At 37.6% G+C, this 27,330-nt stretch overlaps 2 protein-coding genes across 4 annotated transcripts in view; both read left to right on the top strand.

Annotated features, from left to right (window-relative positions):
- gab2 (GRB2-associated binding protein 2) overlaps positions 1-19,119 on the top strand; it is a 47,209-nt gene extending 28,090 nt beyond the window's left edge. For all 3 annotated transcript variants that reach the window (XM_047820552.1, XM_027147679.2, XM_047820551.1), the window contains 8 exons: positions 9,533-9,767; positions 10,814-11,394; positions 12,264-12,358; positions 12,469-12,754; positions 12,914-13,004; positions 13,170-13,272; positions 14,067-14,189; positions 15,415-19,119. In XM_047820552.1, coding sequence (XP_047676508.1) covers positions 9,556-9,767; positions 10,814-11,394; positions 12,264-12,358; positions 12,469-12,754; positions 12,914-13,004; positions 13,170-13,272; positions 14,067-14,189; positions 15,415-15,558 — 1,635 coding nt within the window. In that variant the 5' untranslated portion in view covers positions 9,533-9,555 and the 3' untranslated portion in view covers positions 15,559-19,119. The remainder of the gene's footprint in view (positions 1-9,532; positions 9,768-10,813; positions 11,395-12,263; positions 12,359-12,468; positions 12,755-12,913; positions 13,005-13,169; positions 13,273-14,066; positions 14,190-15,414) is intronic.
- A 3,396-nt stretch (positions 19,120-22,515) lies between these two features.
- The window catches only part of zmp:0000001236 (mastermind-like protein 2), a 43,356-nt gene continuing 38,541 nt past the window's right edge, over positions 22,516-27,330 (top strand). The window contains exons 1-2 of the mRNA XM_027147757.2: positions 22,516-22,828; positions 23,040-23,472. Coding sequence (XP_027003558.2) covers positions 23,083-23,472 — 390 coding nt within the window. The 5' untranslated portion in view covers positions 22,516-22,828; positions 23,040-23,082. The remainder of the gene's footprint in view (positions 22,829-23,039; positions 23,473-27,330) is intronic.

Raw genomic sequence — 27,330 nt, 5'->3', positions numbered from 1 at the left:
GTAATAGAGCAGAGTCATGGGATGGCTGTTGTTACATTCACATGTGCAGGACAAAGAAAGGTCACATTGATGAATATGGGGCAAACAGAACACAGCAGAGTGAATAATAAACGTCTTTTCAAACATTATCCCTGTCACTGTGTTTAAGCTAACAGGTTCTTGGATGTATAAATATGTTTATTAGAGAATAGTAAGGCAGGCAGGATTAGAAACATCTTGTTTGCACCACTAAAGTATAATATAGTGCATCATTATTTTGTCTTATATTCTCTTTCTCTTAAATTTATGAGTGATGCTGTTTAAAATACAGTTAGTGCGTTTCATGTTGTGTATTCAGATGCCAAATGATTTGTTTTTGTTTTACAGCACACACACACATACATACACACACACACACATACCCATCCTAATACACATATGCTATCCCTGCTGCAACTTTAAACTCCTCTAAATGACCTCTGTACACAAGATGCTGATGCTCTGATTTGATGCTGAGTTATTGTATGAGCTACAGCTATGGTCTCCTCCAGAGAATAAAACACCGATGCACACCAAGATTGCAATATAGATCAGAGCAGATCTCTCTCTGACTCACTTACTGTTTTTCTCGGCCAAATGCCATTGCTGACCGCTCATTTTCCCCCAGCTAGTATCAAGTTGTCAGCTGCTCTACACTCTCTGAGAAATAGGACAGACTAGATCGCCTCTAAGTGACTGTCACTTTGCTCTACAGTAGGCTTTAAAAGTACAGTATTATGAACTGTTTTTATGTCATCAGCACATCGATAGTATTTGTACAAATATCTTTTCCACAGGAAAATACATAATTAACACTTATCTAGTCTGCACTTTTCTGCAATTTTCAAATAGCATGTATTATTACACAGCTAAAGAATAAAGCATGTTTCAGTTTTAAAAGCCTTATTTTTGATAAACAAGTATCATCCATTCATGCATACTTATATACAGTATGAGACAAATAACTATCGACACCATTCATTGTATGATCAAAATTATAATAAAATGCTGTTTTGCAAGTTTTTGCAACTAAAATTCTAGTGCTTTAGAAATATTAATATTAATAAGCATCAGATTTTTATTTGTGAAGTACAAGTTGTATAAGAAAGTCTTTTTGGTGCTGAGTCACATATAGTACAGGACAGCACTGCAGCCAAAGAGTACAATAACAATACAATACATTACATAGGAAGACAGCACAAAAGTTTAATGTGGATATAGTTGATGCAGCAAAATATAAGAATGTGATATAATTATTACGATGACTATAATAAGTGTTATTTTGCAGGTGTTCATGAAATTACTGTTTAATTTTAACTGGTGTATTAAAGTGATTTGTGCTGCATGTCAGAGGGAAAGGGAAGTGGAAAGAGTCTTTATTTAGATAGATTGTAGCCTGGAGCAAGAAACTGTGGAGGTGTGGACATGCCACGTGATTTCAGTGCTCTTATTCTGCGTTTCTGTTGTGAAAGGAATCACAGCAAAAGAAAGTGGCTGTGATGTGTTGAGTAAGGTATTATTTTTCCCTACATGCTTCTAGCATTGTCTAAGTTAGTTTGCTATCTAAGTGAACAGTCCAATTTTCTTCCTAATCCCAAACAAGATAAACTGCTAGAACTTTGTCTGTCAATCAGAAGAACCTAAACCAGTGGTGGTCAGTCGGTAAGCTTGTGTATTACACTGCACTGTCATGTAGCATGAACAACAATTGGAAAAGATGCATTGACTGGCTTCATGTGTCTCAGAAGAGCTAGTTGGGTGAAATTAACAAAATGAGCTTTTGTTTTTAAAGAAGGACCAAATGCAAACAAAAGTACATTCAGTTTAGTCATGAATCTTAAAGAAAATGACATATAAGTCTTTAGTATCTATGGTACCTAATATATATGTTATGTGTAGTAAGTATTTAATTAATATCTTATTGTTTAAATATAAGACAATTTTTAGTCATGGATAAAAAATGTATAAAGATAAACAATAAAAAAAAGATAAACAATTCTTGGCAGGGAAATACTAAGTGCTGTGTATTTGTTGGCAGTGTTTGAGATTTTTATTATTGTAATTCATAGAAGACCATGAGAAATGATTTTAGTGAGAATTTCACCTAAAAAAGACAGATGACCTATGTGTACACAGAATTTGCTCTCCTTGCTTAAATCCAGATATCTGACGGCCTCTCATTTCTGACTATTTCACTTTACATTTTCAGACCACTTGTTTACCAATAGACATGTTCTTCAGCTCAGAACTTGAGTGTTATGTCTTTTAAGTCTAGTTTTGTCTACAAATACGTCAGCCTGAATAAACAAGGATGTTCTGCTGTCTAGATCATACATGTAGCCAGACATCTGTTTTGAGGACAAACAAGAAGTTGTTCAGTACCTAGTGTGTATCAGCTGGGCTTGTTATCAGGGGTCTTGCTGCTCCAGCAACGTAATACCTAAAAAATTCTGCACACTTCTACTTACACAGATGTGGGGGATTCCCAGGATGACGAAGCTAACAGACGAGTTTGTTCTTATTTTTAAGGACTCAGACATTTCACAGGGAGAGCACAACCATAACAGTGTAGTCAAAACAATGATTCACAACAAATGTTGTCTGCAAATGAAGTCTGACTTGTGCCTTATCTGTACACTTGAGCATGAATTCATTGTGGAAAGTTCTTGTAAGCTTTGTAAGCCTTTACAATATATATCTTTATACAATGTGATTTTTTCCCCTTTAGAAGGACTTTATCTTCAGGCTGTGTGTGTGTGTGTGTGTGTGTGTGTGTGTGTGTGTGTGTGTGTGTGTGTGTGTGTGTGTGTGTGTGTGTGTGTGTGTGTGTGTGTGTGTGTGTGTGTGTGTGTGTGTAATAGAAGTGCTCTGGGGGATGGTAAATGCGAGCAGCAGCAGGCTGGTATCGATACTCTGATCTGTCTGACTAGCCGGGCAAGGTTAGACTGCACAGGGAAGGGGAGAGTGAGTGTAAGCTCCTCATGGGACATCCACCAAGGTTATGCAAGGGCAGTCTAAACACCCTCCCCTCCAGCATACTCGCTCGAAAACACGCACACACACACAAAGTGCCCTTCATGTCCATTGATTTTTATTGAAATAGCGAGACGCCATGCTGCTGTGGGGTCAGATTGCTGATGCTACTCAGCTGTCTGCCTCAAACTGCTGCTCATCCACATCCCAGAATACCAGCACTCATCAGCACTCCACCACACACCCTGCTCCATAGGCCAGGGAAGTGTTGCCTTTTCTATATCTCGGTAAATTTTCTGGGAAAAAAGTACAACCATGATGAAATGTAGTCCAGCATATAATGGTGGAATTATGATTTAAGTGGTTTAAGAACAGCAAAACCACATATTTATCAAAAATATTTTTTGACACTCATTTACTAATGGGATCATTTGTTCAAAACCAGTCCATGTAGTCTATTTTAGGCAATGTAGTCAGATTTACAACACGAGCTCATTGATTAATATGAACATAGATCTTGTCATTTAATCATCACAGCCCTGGATGCAGAATACTAAAACTTCTGTAATCCCATAATAACCTCTTCCATGAGTGCTGCTTACCAAAGTATTTAGTCAATCTACCAGTGATCAGATCTGAACTTCATGTTGAGACTTTTCATTTGTGATGCTGTAAACCTGTCTTTTTCCCCCAAAAAATTTAAAAGTGACTTTGGAATTCAGTGAATCATTCACAGAAATTTATGCTAGTTCTCAGATCTAAAAAAAAAGTTATCAGTATATTTCCTTTTACTGGCCTATTTCAAGTTAGCATGTTTGCATTTGAAGGAACGATCGAAAGAACAATATAGGTGAAGATTTTTAGTTGTAGGTTGAGATGAACACTCTAAGAACACATAATGTTACATGTCCATCTGTGGCTGATTTATTGCTGCTGTGACCATCAACAGACAATGACAGTTCTTTTTAAAATAAAATTGTAGGATATTATCTTTTTATGCTGTAGGATTATATGAGACTTGTGGGATAGCTACAAATTATGGTACTGGCAATTGCCAACCATAATTTAATTTAATTTAATTTAATTTATGGCCAACTAAATTAATTAAACTTGCTAATTGGAAGAAAAATGTAATTGGAAAAAAACAATTGGATAATAAATCCTTATTATCTCTGGTTGACTTCAAACAATGCTTCTGTATATGTGACCTGTTTTCTGCATGAGTCTTGCTCACACACGATTGGTTATGTTTATGGCCTAGAAGGTTTACAGCCTAAAAGGTTTATCACTCTGATTTTAAAGCCAACGCCAAAAATCTGCTCAATGGCTACACTGATTTTATATCAAAGCACCACTGGAAGTGAGACTGGAAAGTGATACTTTAAGGAAGCAGAAGGGGGACATAATAATGTAGAGTGAATGGCTATCAGTTTGTGTCCTGGACCAGTGAGATTAATTACAGTTCAGATCACTGAGGGTGAGATGGAGATTTTTATACAGTCCCAACAGAAACAGTCCTCAGTGGTGCCTTCCACTGCATGGTTAGGGCTGGATTATCTCCTAATACAAATTTTAGGAGTATCTAAACATTAAAGCCAACAGTGTCAAATTACTGCCTATTGTTTGCAAGTCATTTTAACATTCTAAAATGATTTGTTGTTATTTTCATTTTTTGCATCAGCATATTGCTGTACTTGCCTTTTCCTCAAGGCTGAATGTCTCTAAATGCCCCATTCATCAATAAAGTTTCTCTGGCTGGTGAATAAACAGCAAAATGAAAACTGTCCAAAAGCATCGAGCCAAGACTTTACATCCCTATGGTAAAAGATAAATGAAAAATGTGTTGAAATTTCAAGGTCTCTTTGCAATATCTAAAAACAGCTAATATTGATAGCATGGTATTAGCCTGAAAGGAGATATCTCATGGTTACCATTGTATGCTGGATTGTACACCTGCAAATAAATAGCAGGTAATACAAGCTACTTACTGCTTACTACTACCTCAAGTGGGAGTGTAAATGTGTGCACTAATGCTCTGTTTCTCTAGTACAGCTCATGGTGTCTATAACATTGTGTCATGTGCTTTTGAGAGCATGACTTGAGATCGTCAAGGGCATCCATTTTTGTTCTACTCGTTTTTAAATGCTTATTCTGGTTCATCAAACACTGATGAACTCTGTTCTAGCAATTATATTTTTTAATGAGAAATATGTTGTTTACTTATTTGACAGACGTTTATCTAAACCAGCTTTAAAACTATGCCTTTTCCTTATTTGGCAATTGTTTTTGTACAAAAAAATTTATTAGCATTTATGCTAATATCTATGAGTGCCATGGGGTTAAACATGTTGTTCAAGGGCACAATGCTGGCTCATTATCAACTTTGACATCTGAGCTTAAAACTTACACTCATAGAAACTACCAAACAACCAAACTTCCACTGTGTACCTCTTTGTCAACAACACTCTAATGGTATCACTTGCCAAATATTAGGTTTCTATGTATAATGCACTATGTTTAAGTATATGTCCTCATCCTCCTCTTTTTGTTAAACACTTCTCCAGTTGAATCATTTGTCAAACCTTATCAGGTTTGGTAACACTAATTGTGGAATAGTACAATTATTCTTATCAGAAGTATTACGTCAATGGTTCCACAATTTCTCTCAGACTCTCTGATATGCACAGTAATATTCTATTAGATTATACATTGCTGACTTACATACCTTTGGTTGGCTGAAGGAGCTGATGTGCTCTGTTCCAGGTATTACTCTCACTTTTTCCACTGAGAGAATGAAATGTAATCCTCCAATCCTCCGCAATGAACTCTCTCACTCCCCCCCCCCCCACCTCCTCCCTGATTATGGATGATCATCTGTTTACTGCTTTGCAGTAGTGCTCGGTTTTTTTTCAAACTCTCTGTGAACCTAGATATAAGAGGAACACTACTTTCCTTCCACCTTTCTTTCATGTTTTGAAATATATTTATAAAAAATACATTAAAAACATGGTTGATCAGTCTAAGCTCTTGAGGCTAATTGAAGTTGCTGTGTGGTTCTGAGCAGCACTCACATGATGTAGGCAGTGGTGGAGGGGGTTGGAGAAGACTGACTCTTGGGAAATGACCCTCATCTCGCTGTGTCACTCTGATAATTGCTTTATATTCAGAGCAAGTCTCCCTGACCATCTCAGCTCACTTGCTTTTTAGACACAAATCTGTCTCTTTTATTTGGATGTTGTTCACTTGTTTCCAGTTCTGTGCCACCAGTTGTTGTTATTGAGGTATATTTTTAGGCCAACAGTTTTCCATAACACCACCACTATTGTCATCCTCTCACCAGCCGGCACAGTAGTCTCTGAAGTGGCCAGAGATGTTATCTACTGACGTCAACCTCATTAGGGCAAATAAAATGTCCCAACTTTAGGAATGTAAATGCCTCTTGGCGTACCATTTTGGATGCACCATTATCATTGTGCTGGGTGTTGTGCGAGAGAATTGGACCCAAGAGACAAAAGAAGTCTGTCCAGAGACTTTTAGAGTAGACATGGTAAAGTTCATCTTTCTTAAACACCATCCATTTTTGCAGAAACTGCTAAAGAAATTACTTTTCAACAGTCAGCCATTAAAACTGAAAAAGGCTACAAAAAAGTGAAATTGGGTTTACTCTGTTTTGATATCATGATTATGATTTAGAACAATGACCATCAGAGCAAGCTATTGAAAAGATACCAGAGGAAAAATTTGTAGTATCTGTACAATTACCTTTTTTAATATACTAAAATTGGATTTTATCATTGGGTCATTCCATACTTCTATTTCAGTATAAGATATAAATCATATTATCCCCTGTCCTCGGATGACTTTTTCAACGTAGGGAGGAAATGAGGTTTTGATAAAAGACTGCCTTTCTTCTCACTTTCTCCTTATTCCAGCCCTCCTAATTTTGGACTCCTGATGTTGTGAGATTGTGGCCGCTTTGCCAGTAGACAAGGTATCACTGGCCATTATTGGAACATTGCTACATTGCATGTAAGTGACACATCACTTGCATGTGTACTGAAATTAAAAAGCATTGTGCATTTGGGTATCATGACATAGGATCTTTGGTGAACACCTTCATGAGTTTAGAACCCAACATTCAGGACTTTAGAAACAGGCAGGTTACATCATTACAGACTCCTCTCACCCTCGGCCACAACCTGTTTACACTTCTCCCTTCAGGAAGATGCTACAGATCTCCGTGCCCTAGAACATCTAGGCAGAAAAACAAACCCACCCCCCACCCCCCTTGCCATATCCGGGTTAAACAGCTAATACAGGGATTATTACCCGTGTTCTCTAATTCATTCTCCATCTCTTTATTACTGCCTCTTTCTCAAGTACTATGTAAATATGTAAAACATTACTATTTAAATGTTTACTGTTCTCATGACAGATATGTATGTATGTATGTACCAAGAGCACCTTAAAAACCACAGCAAATTCCTTGTGTGTCTGTGCACACTTGGCAAATAAAGCTGATTATAATTCTTGTTTTGACATAGGTGCGTTTTATTTAATTTATGCTGGTTAAAAATATGCTTTACTTTTTTTTCTCATTTATTGTTTCTATTATAAAATTGATAATTATGTTTCACCACAAAGATCCTTTCACATAATGCTAAGATTTCTGGTTGAAATACCATTCAGTAAACTCAGTTAAAGAAATATCAGTCAACATTTTATCAAGGAAATCTAAAATTATTTGATAAAATAAACTCAGTTAAAGAAATATCAGTCAACATTTTATCAAGGAAATCTAAAATTATTTGATAAAATAATATGACAAAATCAAAGAAAACTATAATTTGAGGTTATTTGAATAACCTATTCCAAGTACTCCAAACACTTTTCCATACTACCATCAATCAAGCCTTTTTAGGCACTTTAGTGTAGCAAATGTATTGATCAATCCCATTAGCATCAGTGATGAGCCATCAGGACTACTCCCTGGGCTGCTTTGTCTCGTCACTACTGTATAATGTAATTTTCCATTTTGAGGCAACATGGTCAAACCTATATAGTACTATAGAGTTCAACTACAGTGCCAGTGCACTGCCTTAAGGTATTTTCTCCATCATGTAACTCGATTCCACCAAGCTCTGTAACAAATGTGAAGAGCATATTTTGTCCTAGGTTGGGGGTGAGCAACCCCCAATAAATCAATACATATCATGCCTGTAAGAGGACAAGAGTCCACAGAGATGGTTGAAGCATTTACAGAGGTCTCAGAGGCCATTGGAAGAGTGCTTGCTAAACTAGCCATAAGAGTGGTAGTGGATTCTCATAAAACAATGGACTAATTGAAGACCAGTATGAGCCTATTGACACTGTGCCCTGGTCATAGCCTTTTTCCGGTTGTCCAGTGGTGGGGTAAAGTGAGGAACATCTGTGTCTCCCTTTGTCTCTATTTCCCTCTCCCTCTGCCTGCGTCCGAGTCAGGGGTATGACCACATTATCCCGACATATATATATGTACTGAATAACTGTCATGCTGATTCCTCAAATTTAAACAAAAAAATATTAAAGATTTCTCTGATTTTAAAGATTTTATTTTTTTTTTGTGTATTTTACATAATAGCGGTAAATGCATCCCATGACCCATAAGTTGAAGAGCAGAAACTCCTGAGGTCTGAATATGTGGTGGTGGGTATCATTCTGCCTCCCACTACAGCATGTGGAAAGTGTGGATCTTCTCAAGAGGCGTAATAAACTTAGTTTTCCACCCACTCTTTGGCACTCTATCACTTTTTCTGCCCAGCTTGTTGTGCGTGAGGAGGATGATGGGTGGTGGGAAGAAAGGGTCATATGCACTTTCTGTTTTTTTGGCTTTCCGCCTGGTCTATTTTGAGTTGCAAGGCCTGAGATTTGCCTCCACTCTGCAGACCCATGCTGCAAAAATCAGATGTCATTAAGAAACAGCCCAATTCAAAGGCCATGCTGTTCACACAGTTCTGTGTTAAGACATAAAAACAGATATGTTGTGGATAATAGAAACTATACATTTTTGTGCATGTTGTTAGAGCCGGGAAAGCATGCTATAAAAAATACCTTTGGCTGAATACAGAAAAACCTAAAAATTCATTTTTTTTCTCCTTTTCTTCCAAAACTGGCTTTCAGCATTGGTTGAGTTTGGAGTACACACTGAAAGCTATTCAATCCAAATGCCAACATGGATGGCTTAATGCTCTTAATTTAATTTTCCATGTCTATTGACTTCATTGATTATGGCAGGAAAGAGAAGCTGGTTGCTCTTTTTGGTCTTTTTATATACAAGTTTGCAAAAAGAAATCAATAAATCCATTTTGGATGGTCGTTCTAAGTAAAATCCTTTCTGTAGTGTCCAGGACATCCTGTTTCCTGTGACCTCATGATGTTTGTGATGAATGTTGGTTTTGTTTTTGTTACTTACTTACTACTCAAATCCAGCCTGAATAGATTTTATGCACGTCTTCATGCAACATGTCTAAATCTTTATTTATTTATTTTTCAATTACTACAGATGATAGGCCACCTACTTCCCACATGCATCGGTCCATGGCTGGTGACCTCAACAGTTCTCTGTTCTCTAGCTCCTCTGGTGAACGGAAGATGACTGTGCCATCACACTCCAGCCAACCAATGCTGTTCACCTTTGACATGCCAATACGCCACTCCCATGCCCCTCTATCCAACAGTGCCCCCCAGGACTACCTCCTTCTTCACCAGTGTATGAGCCGGAAAAGTGAGAGCACCCGGTAAGAGACATGACCTCTACAAACCAATACTATTTTTGTTTTTGCTTCATCTTTGTCTTGAATCTCAAGAGAACAAACATCTTTAGCCGCCATTAGTTTTTATTCTATTATGTATAAACAAATAAGTGAAGCTTATCTTTACTTCTGAATAGGAACCTGAGTTAATAACACATATTGAATTAAAAAAAATCAAATACCAGGTAAAGTGGAAAAGACCATTGATATGATTTGAATTACATTCCATATCTTTCAGAGAATGCTTGGATTTTGAGCATGTTACTTGAAGCTGTATTTAGAGCAAAGAAATCTGAAGGCATCATGTGAAAATTTGTGAATTTTCTCAAACCTTAATGATGTGTAATGTCTCACCACTTGTTTATATGAAGCTAGAAAAAAAAGTCAATTTTTAATATGGATGCAAGTTTAAGCGCCCTTCCCATAGACCCATTATATCAGACTGCCTTTTCAATAAAATGACTCAGCTGAATGTGAGACTGTGTTATTATAGACTCTAATAGCTCCATCCATCATGCCTGAGAGTGGGAAACACTGACTGTTGTTGCCTTTTGGGTACAGTCATGTAATATAGCATTTATGGCAGTCCTGTATATAGATTTTGTTTTTTAAACACAGTGCCTTATATACTCCACTCCAACCCATTACTGGAGCAGACTAGATATCTTAAAGGCTTTGATATCTTGATTTTGCACCAAATCTTAGAACAAAGCATCTAAGGCTTTATAATATTATAATGTTTATTTATATATTTATATATGGACTGTATAAGAAATAGGAAGGGAATTTGGAGAGACTGACTATTGTTCATGCCTTTGTATACAGTTCAAAGGTAAAAAAAAAATAAAATAATCAAAAACATCAAAAAGTTGTATGAATTCATTTTCTGGCTGTTCCACTGTATATGCATTTTATTAATAATTCTTGTCATAAATCTCATTCACAAAAGCAGATTTAAAGTTTAAAACATTGAACCAAAAAAATATATATATATATATATTTGTAAAAAATGCACTGCATTTCTCCACCAGGAGTGCCAGTTTCTCACAGGCACAGCGTGGCAGTCTGTTGTTGGGCAGTGACTCAACAGTGCAGCGTCTTGCTCATGGCGTTTCACAGTGTCTGAATGGGACAGGCTCTCAATTGCATAGCTCTTACAGCCTTCCCAAATCCAACAAACACCAACAGCTAGTGGTACATGCAGATTCACCCCACGAGGCCTGCTATGTGCTGCCCCGAGCCCACAGTGCCGAGGAGCCTTCTGACCTGGAATCTGATGAGATTTACACCTATAAGACACCCAGTAATGCCCTCGCCACCATGCAATTCAACGACCACCGCCCTACAGACAACTATGACCTGCCTGGCACACCTGGCTCTATCTATCAGATACCTCGCACATTTGATAGGAACCACAATGCTCTGACGCCCAACAGTGCAGATTCAACGGGTGGCAACCCACCACCCAGACCACCAAAACCCAGCCTGAACTCAGACACACGCTGGGGAAGCCCGCAGTCCCTCGTAGGACAGAATGGAGACATGACTAATGTGTCTGTCATCCCAAGGAGAAACACTCTTCCAGCTGTGGAGAACTTCAAGCTTCAGAGAGGTACTAAACTTAGGAAATGTATGAATTGCCATTTGTATATTAAACAATAAATAAAATTGTCTTAGATTTGAATTTGCGTACATGAACATAATATTTCCAAAAATATATTTTGTTAGTATTCAGAGTTTGTTTTGAATCTTAAAAACATAATTTTTCTTGTAAAATTTAATGTCACATAAAAATTAATAGTTAATAATTGAATTTAATGGATTTATGCCAGCCTTTTATTAATTTTTGATTTATATACTTATATACTTGAATTATATACTTCAGCTGATAATCTCAGGCAACCACTGCTGCCTTGTTCAGTTATAAACTGGTTCCTTTCCATTCTTCCTTCCTGTATCTTCATCTCTCTCTCATTCTCCATTCACTGCTCACATCTGATTTTAAACAGAGGCAATCTGGCTTGTGCCGCTCTGATCTGCAGGGAGGATAATGAAATTCAAACCATGCATGCAGTCCCAGAGTGGCTCGTTCCGGCCTGATAAGCAGAGAAAAAAACAGACGAGCAGGCTCTGTTCTAGGCCTCTGTGGTGGCTCTGTGCTCAGTCAGGCCAGGCCAACATGTCTGGAGTAACAGGAAGTAACCTTTTGACCCTGCTGGCCCAATAACAGTCTGTTCATGCACCTGTGTTTTGGCAGCCATGTTCCCAGAAAGGATAATCGGAAAGCAATGGAGTGCATAAAGAAGTAGTTTCATGTGCTGACTGCTCTGAGCATGTCACTCCTATTTGTTTGAAAATGGACACAGGAATTACTGCCTTTTTTTTTTAACATGGCCCAGGAGTCTCTGTCAGGAATGTTCCAGCAGACATTATTAGTGGAAGCTGTTTTTTAAAGGGTTTTTATGTTTATCTTCTCTGCAGGATCCTCCTTTGAGACCAGCAATCAGCGTCTGCACTATTTTAATAACTCTGGTCAATCAGTAGAATCTGTCAATGATGGCTTCAGCTCCTACCTGGTAAAACACTCTATCAAACCTACATCATTATATAGCATTAAACTGTATAGAGAAGTGGATGTCCTGCAATGTGAACCTAGTTTGAGTTTAGCTCTCATGTCTTTTGACAGAGAGAAAAAACTCCACTTACCCGCTCAAACAGTGGAAATTCTGAAGACAACTATGTGCCTATGAACCCTGGCTCCTCCACCTCCCCTCTCAACGCTGCCCTGGCTGACAGCCCCAAGAACAACTACATTCCCATGAGTCCTGGTCCACACCACTTTGACTTCCCTGGATTCTCTGCCACTCTGCCAGCCAGGAAAGGCAGTACAGCGTCAATGTGCTACCGACCAGGCCGTGTGAGTGACGTCACGCCTCCACCAATCAACCGCAACCTTAAGCCCAACAGAAAAGGTAAGGGTTGTGTTTTAATCAGTTCAACTTGCCAAGAGTTTACAGTTTAATATAATCCAAGTATTCAAATATTTGGCACCCAAATCACCTAAACATTTAATAGCACATACAATGTATTACAAATTATTTTAATGCTTGTTAATTAATTGTCATTCATAGTAAAGCCATCACCTCTGGACCTGAGGAGCAATGGCATCATTGATGAGCTTCCTTTTAAGAGCCCTGTGACCTTGTCCTGGAGCAGACCTGTGTAAGTCATTTTTAGCCATGATTAGATTTCCTAGCTCTGGAAATTTTTAGTTTAGTGATTAGCTATTAACATGTGAGATGAGAGACAAAAAAAATCTTTGCTTAATGGATGTCAGTTGAAAAGAAAAATAAGAAAACACTCCACAAATTTTCTGTTTAATTCCAGGCCTGTTTTGAACTCCATCTCCTCACAACACTGTCGACCCATCTCCACTCAGAGCATCACCAGCACTGATTCTGCAGACAGTGAGGAAAATTATGTGGCAATGGTGAGTTAAACACCTTACAGGGGACTTTTTATCTTTAATATCACTGCTCTTCAGGGCTTTCTGTATTGTGAAAATAGACTTCAGACAGCACTGTTTTTCCCACCTACCTTTCATTATCAAACTGATCTGTACATTTGAAGAAACAGTTTGTCATTTGATCTGCCAATTTGATGACAGCAATTTTAAATATAGAACTTTTTTCACCAATTACACAGTTGTCTAATTGATGCTTGTGGTAGACAGATGCCTGTGGAGGGTCACAACACAGCCCACCAGTGCATCTTATTCAGAATTATTACAAATTTTAGCCACATTTAGTTCTTCTACTGATACTGTATAGTTGGACTGCCACTTGCACACAAAATCTTATGTGAGGCTTTTTATGAAAGTCTTTAATGTGTGGCATTAACCAACAAACTACCATTATTTTCAAATAACAATCATTATCTTTAAATATAACACAATACTTTATTTGACAACTTCTCCTCAAACAATTTTCTGCTGTGCTTCTTCAGAAGACTTTTTGTCTGCATATAAAATCTACGGTAGAGGAAAAACCTCTTAGATGAGAAAAAAATGTGGACAACTAATATCAAACCAATTGTTGACACTGATTCTTATTTTTAATCAGTCTTTTCAAAAGAACACATTTCAATGTCAATTTGATTGTAAAGTTATGTATAATAGTTTCATATACTGTACCTTATTATTTATCTTTTTATAAAATTTTATATCAATAGCATCATCAATACTTTATATCTTATTTCTAAAATTATAATCATGTGCATCTGTAGCAAAACCCAGCATCTACCTCGCCAGCGGTGAGTGGTACCAGCAGCCCTGCTTCTAGAAAAGGTTGTAACGTCGACTACTTGGCTCTGGATTTCCAGTCTGGATCCCCTGGTCCACACAGAAAGGTAACATATACCTTCTCTCAATAAAACACATGCAGGTTGACTTTCCAAAAAAAAAAAAACTTAATATTTTTTATTATAATTGTTATTTTTTGTAGTTTATAGGTTTGTTGTTTGGACACACTTAACATGTATTATTGTTTTCAGTCATATAGTCTTTTATGATTTCCTAACGTTCACACCCACAAAGCCAGCTCTCTGCTATCATATGACAGCTTCCGGTTGGGTGAAGGCAAACGTGCTTCCTCTGACACAAATGAAGCCAGAGACAACTGTGTCGTTTTAAACTACTGCTCATATTGTGTCAGCATCAGTGCAGTGTATCACATGCAGGACCTCATACTTGCTCACAGAGTGTCACTGTGATTGACAGGGAGAGACTGAGCATGCACTTCTCTCCCAGAGAGCAAAGCCCATTTTAAATTTATACAGTGCTACAGTTTTTTTTTACATTTGAAAGTGCAAAATATTTTTCTATTGTGAAAGAAAAGTGAATTATAAAAAGTAGCAGATATTTTTTTTAGTTGTATAAGTATTTACCACCTTGGACCTCTGTAGAACCATAAACTGATTCTGTCGCTGTCAGTTTTGCACTTTTGAATCTAATTGTTTTGTCCAGTCTTCAAGGCAAAATTGCTCAGGCTCTGTTTGATTGGATGCAGATGATTAGTGAACAGCAATTTCTGCACAGATGGCCCGTATTCTCAAACTAATTGAAGTTAAGATTTAGTTTGGACTAGTCTAAGTCTAAGATTTAGTTTGGACTAGTCTAAGATATATATTTGTCAGTATGCTCATGGCGATATAAATCCGATCCTCCACCACAGACCTTTCTTCTTGGATTGTCCAATGTTTGGCTCCAGCATTCTTGCCAGTTTTCTTGTACCTGAGCAAACACATCCCTATAATGTGTGGAAAAATCCAGGGAGGAAAATGCATACGTAACTGACTATAGAAAATGAGTTAGAAAGATTGGAAATTGTCAAATTTCTTATAGGATGCCGTCTGCAAGACACTTATCATACTATTATGCAGGATGATTGTTGTTATTGTCTCAACGTGTGTTCCCACTTTTAGATTTACTCATGTCATTACTCATGTCTCTTCACTATGAATCACCAAGAGTCATGAAATAGTTTGAAGAAGCAATGAAGCAGCTCATATGATTGCTGACATGTTGTTCTTGGTCACTTAAGTTTTTTTTTCCATCCATAATCTTTCCCCACAGCCTTCCACGTCTTCCGCGACATCAGATGAGAAGGTCGACTATGTTCAGGTGGACAAGGAGAAGACGCAGGCCCTTCAGAACACCATGCAGGAGTGGACAGACGTCCGGCAGTCCAGTGAGCCGACCAAAGGCATTAAATCCTGACAGAGCGCTAACATGCTAATTCTGGAAGCAAAATGAAAAAAACCAGTGCACGTGGGCCTCCTTATCACTTCATTTTCCACCAGACTTGTGTGCCATGACATTTCTTCTTCAACAAAACACAAGATTCAGCAGGATTTTAAAGCGATGTTATAAAATGGAACCCAAAGCCATAACAAAACACTTGGTCTTATGAGGGGAAAAAACAGCCATTAATCAACAAGGAGTTGCCTGGCTTGGTAACTATGGACAGAGTTTGACATCTAAAATGTATTGTGATCATCAGTAATGAATACATCAAAAATGTGCTTCAATATACACATAAAAATGCCTTGTGTCTTATAAATTGTTTGATTTAAAAGATACCTGTTTTCTTCTGTACAAATGCCTTAGATATATCATGACAAACACAGAGGTAAATTGCCATGACTGTTAGCATAGCCTTTTAATTCTGCCCCTGACAGTTTCTTAACCTCTTCTACATCACTAGAGTATATAGCTGTCATTAACTAGAGAGATGTGAAGGATTGTTTTTATTCCTGAAACTTAATTTCCAAAAATATAAACAAACCAGTCTAATCAAACCACTGCAACCATGATCAGATAGTTACTAATGATGAGAAACAGCACACATTCATTCATTGATTCAGAAAGCATCATATCTAAATGCTCTCTCTTGCCTTCAAAAACATAAAAAAAAAAAACAAATAAATTAAACATAGTGCTCCTCCATCATGTCTGTACATGTATCTGTTCACAACACATTATCAGTTTATTACAAATATTGTTCCCATGATCGTTTACATCCCTCTGACAGATTGATTATATATCAAATGATCTTCTCAAAAGTTCTCAAGTCAAGTCAAGTTGCAAAGCTTTTATTGGGTACATACTCTTCAGTCTAATATAATTCTAAGAAATGTGCTAACAAATATAAATAAGCTGACTTTTGTGGAGAGTCACCGAAATCCTTTAAAACTAATTTTACATTGGGAGAATGAAAAAGATATTAGATACATGCAGAATAATGTGTATGAGAAAAAAATTATTCACCACTTTGGAGGTTTGTGGCAATAACAATTTACAAGACACAAGGTGCATATAGATCTGTGAATAGTGAAACACATTTGAGATGTCTCACTGATTATTGACAATGCACACATGTATCAATACCACTTATCTCTCTCCGTATCCTTGTAAGCCGATGGCTCGTATTTGAAAGAAACTACCAAATATGCACCTCAGACTGTGCAGTTGCAGCATGAGTTGCATGCAGTTGCCTTTTTATTTGGTAGTGCAATATAGGCCATGGATATCATTGATTGGTGGAAAGTTATCTCTAGTGCAGTGTTATCAATACTAACAAATGGGCACTGCATGAAATTTAAATAACTGTGTTCTTTTCAGAGTTGAGTGAGCTTACAGTAATGGCTTTCCAGTCAAACTGAACTGCAGTCTATTGATTCTAGAAAAACAGAAGCCTGATTAACATTAAAGGTGGCTGAGCAAACAAGAGACTCAGCGAAAAAAATGGCAAAACCTACTGGTGTGTGGTGTGTAAAGAACAAGCTTTTCAATTTATGAAACTATATTCAAGCTACATAGCTAAGGTGTGCATTGAAAGATCTACCCATGCAGATTTAGCTTAGCTGTGCATGTTCGGTCAGGAATATGATGAAAACCGATTGCGCATTCTCTCTGTAGCGACCTAGCAATAAATTGAATTTGCTTGTACATTTTGCTAGTAGACAAAAATGTTCCTTTCAAGTGGTTTTGGTTTTCAACTCTGTATCAGATAAGATAAAGAAATGTTAATATTGAAGTGGTTCTCAAGGACATAATGGCTTTAGATGTGTATATTTTCCTCTTGGATTCACGGCCATATTTCTTAAAGGGTGCAGTTGTGTGCTAGCAGAAGTGCCACACTAGCCTGTGTATTCATCAGAGTTTAAAAAAGACACACAAAATGATTAAAGAAGCATATTTCTTTGCAGATTAGAATTGTAGTATACATCTCTGGTAGTTCTTGTCTGCACGATGGCAGCAATGGACCAACACTATAGCATTACTGACCTACTTGTCATTCCAGTCAATCACTTTTGGTGCAGCTCCATGTAAACTCTGTGAACTCCAGATTAATATGAGGTCACGACTGTGCGTAAGTGTTACATTACTGTGAAATGTTAAACAGACAAGTATTTTAAACTGAACCAGGTGAATTAGTTACAGCTGTACTGTGTCTTGTAAATGATAAATAGGAATTAACTGCAGTAATGAAGTGTTCAATTTTTAAAACAGTTCCGATTCATCATGTCTCTTAATGATAAATGCTTTACTTTCTGTATAAAAATTTTAAATGAGGTTTCTATTTAAAACCACTGTCAAAAAGCCTTTAGATTTCACAGTTACAATCATACAGTATAATATGTAGAGTACACTTCAGATTATCAGGAAAAAGAAATCTAGTAAATTCACTTTCAGTGTGTTCAGTTTCGGACAGTAAACTTTCAGAAAGACCAGTGAAGAAGTTCTGTAAGTTCTGTAAATTCCTCAGTGGTTCTACTTGTGAGGTTCTGTTTGTTGTAAGCTACTTTTTTTTTATTACAAGGGCTTTGCATATTAACACACTCTGTTATAGGGCTCTACACAGAATGCTCATGAGTTATTTTCTATACAGTTTTAGTAGATTTAACTTTTAAAAGCGCAAGCTAGAATTTCCAAAATGTAAATTTACATGCCATTTTAAGAGGTCCTATGACATTAAGATATGTTCATGCCAATTGAAAACAAATATGCCAGTCCTGTTAAAAATTGAATTACATACACATAATCATTGCTTATCATCAAAGGTATTTCTTATTTATTATTAAATAAATACTCCATGGGATTCCTTGCTCTTTAATCCAGAACACCTTCTTTACTTTGATTTGAGATTAGAGCATTTAGTCAGCATGGATTATGGGGCTACCTTTTTAAAACACTGTTATTGGAAAGCTTTGGAGATGTACTTTCTGGGGTAACGGTGCACTGGCATTGCCCTTAAGTATTTTGTGATTATGCTCAAAGACTTTGTGAGACTGAATTCGGTTAATCCCCATGACTTTGTCTGTGCTAAAAGTGAAATGTGTAATGTGCTGTCCTGGGAGAGCATGTGTAAGTGAACTGAATATCTTTGTTGTGTTGTGTGTATGCTGTAGTGTGATGGATGACTTGCTCTCTGAGCATGATAGAAGAAAATGTCCATCCTTTCTTTTTACTGAGTTCTTCTTGAATAATGTACACTTTGTTTTATTTCTACTGTAAAGCCTTTATATACAATTGCTTGTGAATTAATTTATTAATTTATTATGTGTGTTCACAGGAAGAAAAACTTGTAAGAATGACAGTTTGTGGCTCTACTAACATTAATTTATGCTACGCATCTTGATCTTTGTGAAGCAATATGCCAAGTAAAGCCAGTAAAATGGTCTAATGTGGTACTTTGGGGGATACAAAATAATAACGTTGTTATTTCATGATGATATTTCCTCAGAATGTCGACCAAAATAAACTGCAGTGCGAACATATGCTTTCAGATATTATCTTGTGAGGGTAAATATGATCTCTGTTTATTGTTGCAGATGTTAGCTGGGCTATATGTGAAAAAGACATTTAAAAAAAAAACATGATTTCAATGAGTGGAATAATGGTTTGAAAAAGCGATGGTACTGTATATAATAACTAAATAACCAAACAACCGTTTATATTTCCTGTAAATTTCAAGGTGGAAACCTTATGAATATGAAATATTTACATGATCTAATCACTGATTCAGACAATATACTACTATTTAAACTTATAACAATGGTAAAAGGACCTAGAGTTTTAGTGACATGATATTTAATGTACATATTATATTTTTACTGGCTTTTGTTCATATTCAGATCTTGTAAACTTTGTCCTATTTCCATATTACCTCAAAAAATATTTTTTTTTACAAAATATAATTGGGTGAATAGGCTTACAGCTTAGTGTCAGCACCTTCACCTCATCTCCATGTGTGCATTGTGTTTGGTGTGGGCCACTCCCTGTGTCTACTGTCTCTGATCTGACTAAAGCTCATCCCTAAGCCCTACTGACCCCTTCTGGCAAACACAGCCATGACTCAGTCTGTCCTAATAAACAGCTCCCTATCGTCTGACTCAGGCCTTCATTGTCAACATGTTTACACATCTATCGCTCTTGGTTCACTTTTGCCACTCAGTGCTGATGAAGCTGTTATTCAGCTGCATTCATTTGATGTTTATTCAAAGCCATGGTATTCAGGAAGAGAGCTGAGAAAACAAGCAGGTTGTACGTTTGTATTTTAATTGACCTTTTTTTTTCAAATTGTGATTGTGCAAGTAATAGTATCACATCTTGAAACTGTATTTTGATGCTGTAGTTTAGGTGCTGAGTTACACAGTGTCTGTTTAAATCACATGTTACTGCAGCCACTGGTCTTTATATTAGAACAATGACATAGATTGTGCTAATATCATCTAACGCCATCTTCATGACAGAAAGAAAAACACAAAATCATGGGGGAAAATCTAATCAAAAATAAAAAAGAAGAAAGAAAAAGACAAACAACAGAAACAAAACCAACTGAAAGAAAAGAAACAAACACAGTAAACAAGAGAAAAAATCTATCTATCTATATACACATATACACAGTGCCTTGCAAAAGTATTCATACCCACTGAACTTTTTCACATTTTGACACGTTACAACCACAAACAAAAATTTATTTTATTAGGATTTTAGGAGATAGACCAACACAAAGTGGCATGTAATTGGGAAGTGGAAGGAAAATGATAAATGGTGTTAATTTTTTTTTTTTTACAAATAAATATCTGAAAAGTGTGCCATGCATTTGTATTCAGCCCACTTAGTCAATACTTTGTAGAACCACCTTTGCTGCAATTACAGCTGCAGATCTTTGGGGGTATGTCTCTACCAGCTTTGCACATCTAGAGAGTGAAATGTTTGCCAATTCTTTGCAAAATACCTCAAGCTCAGTCAGATTGGTTGGCGAGCGTCTGTGAACAGTGATTTTCAAGTCTCACCACAGATTCTCAATTGGATTTAGGTCTGGACTTTGACTGGGCCATTCTAACACATAAATATGCTTTGATATAAACCACTCCGGTGTAGCTCTGGTTGTATGTTTAGGGTCATTGTCTTGCTGGAAGGTGAAGCTCTGCCGCAGTCTCAAGTCTTTTGCAGACTCTAACAGGTTTTCATCTAAGATTGCCCTGAATTTGGCTCCATCCATCTTCTCATCAACTCTGACCAGCTTCTCTGTCCCTGCTGAAGAAAAGAACCCCCACAACATGATGGTATGTTCTGGGTGATGTGCAGTGTTAGGTTTCCACCACACAACATTTTAAATTTTAGCCAAAATGTTTAATTTTGGTCTCATCTGACCAGAGCACCTTCTTCCACGTGCTTGCTGTGTCCCCCACATGGCTTGTCGCAAACTGCAAACAGGATTTCTTATGGCTTTCTTTCAACAATGGCTTTCTTCTTGCCACTCTTTCATAAAAACTAGATTTGTGGAGTGCACGACTAATAGTGATCTCTGCAGCTCCTCCAGAGTTACCATGGGCCTCTTGGCTGCTTCTCTGATTAATGCTCTCCTTGCAAGGCCTGTCAGTTTAGGTGGATGGCCATGTCTTGGTAGGCTTGCAGTTGTGCCATACTCTTTCCATTTCCGGATAATAGATTGTACAGTGCTCCGTGAGATGTTCAAGGCTTGGGATAATAATTTATAACCTAAGCCTGCTTTAAATGTCTCCACAACTTTATCCCTGACCTGTCTGGTGTGTTCTTTGGTCTTTGTGATGCTGTTTGTTTACTAATGTTCTCTAGCACACTTCTGAGGGCTTCACAGAACAGCTGTATTTATACTGAGATTAAATTACACACAGGTGCACTCTATTTACTAATTAGGTGACTTCTGAAGGCAGTTGGTTTCACTGGATTTTAGTTAGGGGTATCAGAGTAAAGAGGGCTGAATACAAATGCACACCACACTTCTCAGACATTTATTTAAAAATAAAATTTGGACACCATTTATAATTTTCATTCCACTTCACAATTATGTGCCAGTTTCTTACGGTCTATTTCATAAAATCCCAATAAAATAAATTTTTCTTTGTGGTTGTAACGTGTACATCAAAATGACATAAAATATAAGAAAGATTAGAGTTGATTTATTTTCCTTGTGCTCCTTTTTATTGTCTGTAGGGGGCGCTGGTCGCGCTGTCTAGACATTATCCATATTTCCATCCATTAACATATGTTAACTAACTAACTAACTAACTAACTAACTAACTAACTAACAAACTAAATAAATAAATAAATAAAGCCCTATTTTAAATTGTTATTAATTGTTTACATAGGCTGTTAAATTGTAATAATAAATGTAATATAGTAAATAAAAAGTAATTGATAATTTAATAAATTGGTTGTTTCTAGCTGTAAATCTGCCAAACCCTACGAGTAAATCTGGAATTTAATACTGTTTACCAATAATATTACACTACTGCACAACCACACAATGAGACAATTCTAATATACATAGTGACCATAAATTTGTCTCCAACTTTTCCCTTTATCCCAAGGGAATAAAATATCAGCCAGGCTAGTATTGTTTAAGATTTTAAAACACTTAAAAATACTTTCTAAGGATAAATAATTTAGGAGTTTTGATCACTACAGTATATGTATTTAAAGACAGAGAGGATTCATCTTAAATATCCTGCTTTACTAATGGCCACGTTACTAAAAATGAATCCTATTTTATACAATAAAGTATCATTTAAAAACATTTCCTCCCTTCCTGCTATTGAGTGCTGCTAGAGGGCGCACACGGCCTTTACCTTGTTCAGACAGAGCTCTAGATTTATTCAGTGTGTAAGAGCAGCCGAATAAACGCCAGCAGTTAGAGAGGAACAGAGGAGGAAGAGGAGGAGGAGGAAGAGGAGTGGAGTCCGCTCCCGCGTTTCTGCAGCATTTGTTTAGGAAACGGGAGGAGGCGCAAGGAGCAGCGCGTTAGACGGATTTGGAAAGAGAATGACTGGACAGCAGAGAAACGTCTCCTTCAGTCAGGAAGTTTCTGCCTTTTTGGATTATTGTAGGCTCTAATGACGATTATTATTTAGGAGGAGGAGGAACGCCGGACGCACGGATCTGTCTGTGGGCTTTGCGCGATGTTTAGACTTCTGTGAAGAGGAACTGCTTCAGCCTGGTAGGACTTACACCTTGCGTTGGATTTGCAGCTGTGGTCAATATAGTGGGGGGAAAGGGATAACTTTTAAAGTCTGATATTGGCAAAAGACTTATTGCACATGGATTTTGATTTGATAAAAGTGTCAGGATAAAGGAAATCTCACGCCTGGCGATGAAGTGCATTGCATGTGAGTAATTTGCTTTAAGATGCTCTGCTTTCTATGCAAAAGGAGGCTCAAACTTCTGCGGTAAACGAGGACGGAACGGCGTGGAATGGGAGAAGCGGCTCCGGCGCAGGCCACGGCTCCGGGTTTCCCCACCGTCTTGGGCTCTGTGGGTTCGGGCTCCATGGCCTCGGTGAGCCCGGTGTCTGTGCACAGCGCTATAGTGGAGCGGCTGCGCGCACGAATCGAGTTGTGCCGCCGCCATCACTCGGCGTGTGAGAGCCGCTACGCGCGCGGTCAGGCTGAGATCTCGGACCGGGAGCGCGAGGCAACGCTACAGCTTCTCAGTATCGTGCAGCAGGGTGCTACGAACCGGAGAGGCAAGGAGAGGAGCGCGAGAGGAGGCGCGGCGCACGGGCCGGACGGAGCCAGAGCTAACGGGGAGCAGAAAAACCGTGAGACGGGTGACGGAGAACCGAGACTAGCGACACGCATAGCGGTAAGCAACTGAGAGAAAGAGTCCAACATGCCTTTAGACTAAAAAACTGAGCGTAGAGCGCGCGCTATGACGCACAATGGCACAACGTGAAGCGTGCGTGTGTGTGTGTTATCTATCTATTGTAAACACTATACCTTTAGGATATTACACCTATTTCAGAGACTAATCTGAAAAGGCTACTTCACTAATCTGTGCTTTTTGTATATGACTAGAATGTGACAGGAAAGTGTCTCATGTATGTCAGTAAAGCATCCTGGGTTAACGATAAGAATGCTGATTCAATAAAGAAGCTATGAGCTTGAGGAAGCTCCTGAGGTCAATAGGACTGCACTGGGCTTTTGTTCTCTTTCCCCATGCCTTCCTCATTACTTTCACCATTTGACACCCATTAAAACAGTGTTCAAAATCAATTAAACATTTCTGTCTCTTGAAGGACTTTACACATTGTGTTCCCTTGAGCTCAAGAGGTTACAAATCAGTAAACACAAACTCCTTGGCCTTGGGAATGGTTTCCCTACCAACCACTGTCACTGTATACTATCATGGGTTTAAATATAACCATTTAAATTAAGGCACCTTCTTAAATAAAGCTTTTCCTGTAAAACAACTTGAAGCCCGGCTCCTGTGCTAAATGTTTAGTGTCAGTTTAGTTTAGTGTATTTCCTGGTTGTGTTTATTCAAAGTCAAACAAGCCTTGAAAATTCGGCTCTTGGGAGGCTGGCCAGTGATTAATGCCCTGGGCATCGGGACACTTTTTGTTATTTCCTAATTTCAAGGTAGTGACAGATCTGGGAACAGTGGGAGGGCCATGTGGAGCACACTCTCACGGAAAGAGAAACCAGTTGTAACTAGTTGTGTTTGCTCATCTGAAGCCAGATTGTACAGAGATCAGGAGAGGCATTAACTGTGTTCAGCAATCCTTTTGATTATCCGCATGTTCAACATTTCCTACACATCTGTGTTACAGTGTAGAACTCTCAGCTGAGTATGTGAAACCTTTGCAAACAAGTAATGCTTCTGCACAATATGATGTTCGGGAATGTTTAGTGTATTAATATGATTAGCTATGATTAACATTGAATTGGCAGGCACAAATATAATATGTAGGAAATAGGAAATGCCTAAGTATTTTGTGGTGTTCTTGGCTTGAGAGCTGTAGAAGAAAAAGCTGGAGCTGTTACTGACCCTGGATACACTCTTCTGTTACATGAATCCTCAGAGACTACTCTAAATCTAGTATCAAGGTGAGCGTCTCATAGTTGATAACACAAATGCCCACACGTCTTTCATCTGGATGGAGAACAGCGGTATTAAACTGAAGGAATCTATTCCTTTATTACTCTATAGTACATCTTTATGTATACGATTTTGTGTCTATTTTTACCTCATTTCATTGAAGCATGTCAGTTGCACATCTTCTGCTTCAAATTTATTCAGTCTGTTCAATAAATTCAAAGTCCCATCATAAAGAGGAAAGTACAAAGCAAACCATAAAAAGGTTAACACTAGAACCAGAAGGCTGAAAATGGTTGCAATATTCTAGCTATGGAAAGAGAACATGAATGAGTAGAATTTGGTGTAAAACTCCAGTGGAATTGTTCGCACTGCTGAAATCAAAGACATTCCGACTCATCTGCGCTAGCTCTCCTAGCGGCATCTTTGTGAGGCGCCCCCTGTGTACTCCTCATGTTTTATTCACAGCCTGTGAGATGACTGAGGCTTTGAAGACCACTGAACTGTTCAGCATATACATCTCCTGGTTTACTTTTCACAAAATAATAACTACAGGTCATGACAGTTACACTCAATCTGATTTTTAAGACCAAGCTTTATACTGGCCTTCACTACAAAATCCTTACCTTATTTGTTCTGAGCAGAATTAGTGAGGAAACTGGGTTTAGAAAAAAACTACAAGAGGAATTTCTTCCAGCCCACACACACTAAGGGAGGTGATCAGTGAGAAGCACAGGCTGGCTGTCGTATGTCTAGAGCAATGTCATTTGCTTCATCCAACTGCATGTGGCTAAATTGAAATACCAGCCGTGTGTTGAGGGCTTAGATTTATCCCATAGACATCTGGTAGCTATGATCCAGGTCCAAGGATTTAAACTGTGGCAAAGTTACATTTCATCCAACCCACTGAGAATATAGGAGAGGATCTTTGGCCTATCAAGGCTTCATGCTGACATTTCGATTTTGAATTTCGAATGTTCTCTGAGCTTTATACTTAAATAATGTGTTCTATCCCTTTTTAACAAAAAAATGCTTGAATTTATACTTACAGGATTATAGTGTACAACGTTATTGATATGATGGTTTGAATGATGGCTTTGACGTGTAGGAAAGAAGTGCTGGGCTGTTGTAGACAGTCTGTGAGGATTTGCTAAAGCCTGATCTTAACAATTCGAAACAAAATCATGAAACAAATTAAATTGAAATAAAATTAAAAAATATTTTTCTAGGAACAAAATCAGAATAAAACTATCCTTAACTGGCCCAGAACAGATATGTTCATCTGAAATCATTGAAGCATTCTAGTATATTATTTATGCCTTATCTGCAGCTCCCAGTTGTTTTTGGAGCAATGCTGTGGTAATACAAGCTATGACTAATGTTACATGGCAGTGCATGGATGACACAAGGTAATGCTTACTTTGTTATTGTACTATAAATTCTTATTAACAATAAACCTCACTGCACTAAAGTGTGATTTAGACAGATAAAGATAAAGCCTGTTTGTTGTTGCATTGTAATTGTACTAAGAAAAAATGCTAAGCTAAGCTATACCAGGGATGAGCATTTAGCTAGCTAGCATGTCTTTGCACTTTTAAACAGAGGTATTACTAACTCTATTGTTACTATTTACAACATTGTATAACATCTGGGCTGATTTTGATCATATTATTATGAATATAGCTATGTGTTTTGAGCACAAACAGAGAAATTCCCTAGCATAGAAATTGCATGTGTGGTTGTGTTTGTGAGCAGGAATAATAACTTTTAATAAACATTAAACGTTTTATAATATCATGTAAAAGAAACGGTTTTGACCTTTTTTTTATTTACACAAAGTATATTTAGCATGGTGTACCAAAAGTCTCCATACATAGAAGGACACTTCTTCTTCTTTTTTTTTTTTGTGATTCCCAATATGTTTTATGCTTATTTTATATAATATATATTTTTTCAGATACTCTTTACGAATGAAAAAAGAACATATATTTAACTCATTCTCCCGGCTAGATTGGGAAACTGCTGCAAAATTATAATGAACACATCACACACAAAGCACAACACACATGACACTGTTGTCAAACTGGGAGCCAAAGTTGGGAGAGACGTCTCCGTGTGTGTACAAAGAAATAGCAATCATGTAGAAATTATGATAATCTTTAGGTTTCCAAATGTGACCAGTTTTAACTGATTAAATCACTAAGATTTTTTAAAGGGATCTAGTGGAAAGCAAAACGAAGTAAAGTAAAGAAAGGGAAAATAAAGAAAAGAGACATTGAGTTGCTGAAAAATCTGATAAACTGGCAGCCCAGTGTATTTGGGTGTAGGAGAAAATAAATAATTTTTTTAATATGTTGAATAGAGCTGTACTATACTAATCCATTGGGGATCATAACTCACGTTGCTCAGACTTTGCAATTAATTTGGAAGTGCTTGAAATTCAAAATGGTCCTGAAGATTGCAGTGCACTGAATAAGCAGCTGAACATAGCCACACTTGTCTCAGGTCTGGGCTGTACTGTATACATATGACTCAGCTATTCCTAAAAGCTATCCTTTTTCATGCTTGATGTAATTTCTTTAGCTCAGAAAGTGCCTTGAGTCTGTCAGGTTTGTGCTGAAGAGG

This window comes from Tachysurus fulvidraco, chromosome 11 (genome assembly GCF_022655615.1).
Source record: "Tachysurus fulvidraco isolate hzauxx_2018 chromosome 11, HZAU_PFXX_2.0, whole genome shotgun sequence".
NCBI lineage: Eukaryota > Metazoa > Chordata > Actinopteri > Siluriformes > Bagridae > Tachysurus > Tachysurus fulvidraco.
This window is presented reverse-complemented; position numbering and strand designations above follow the sequence as displayed.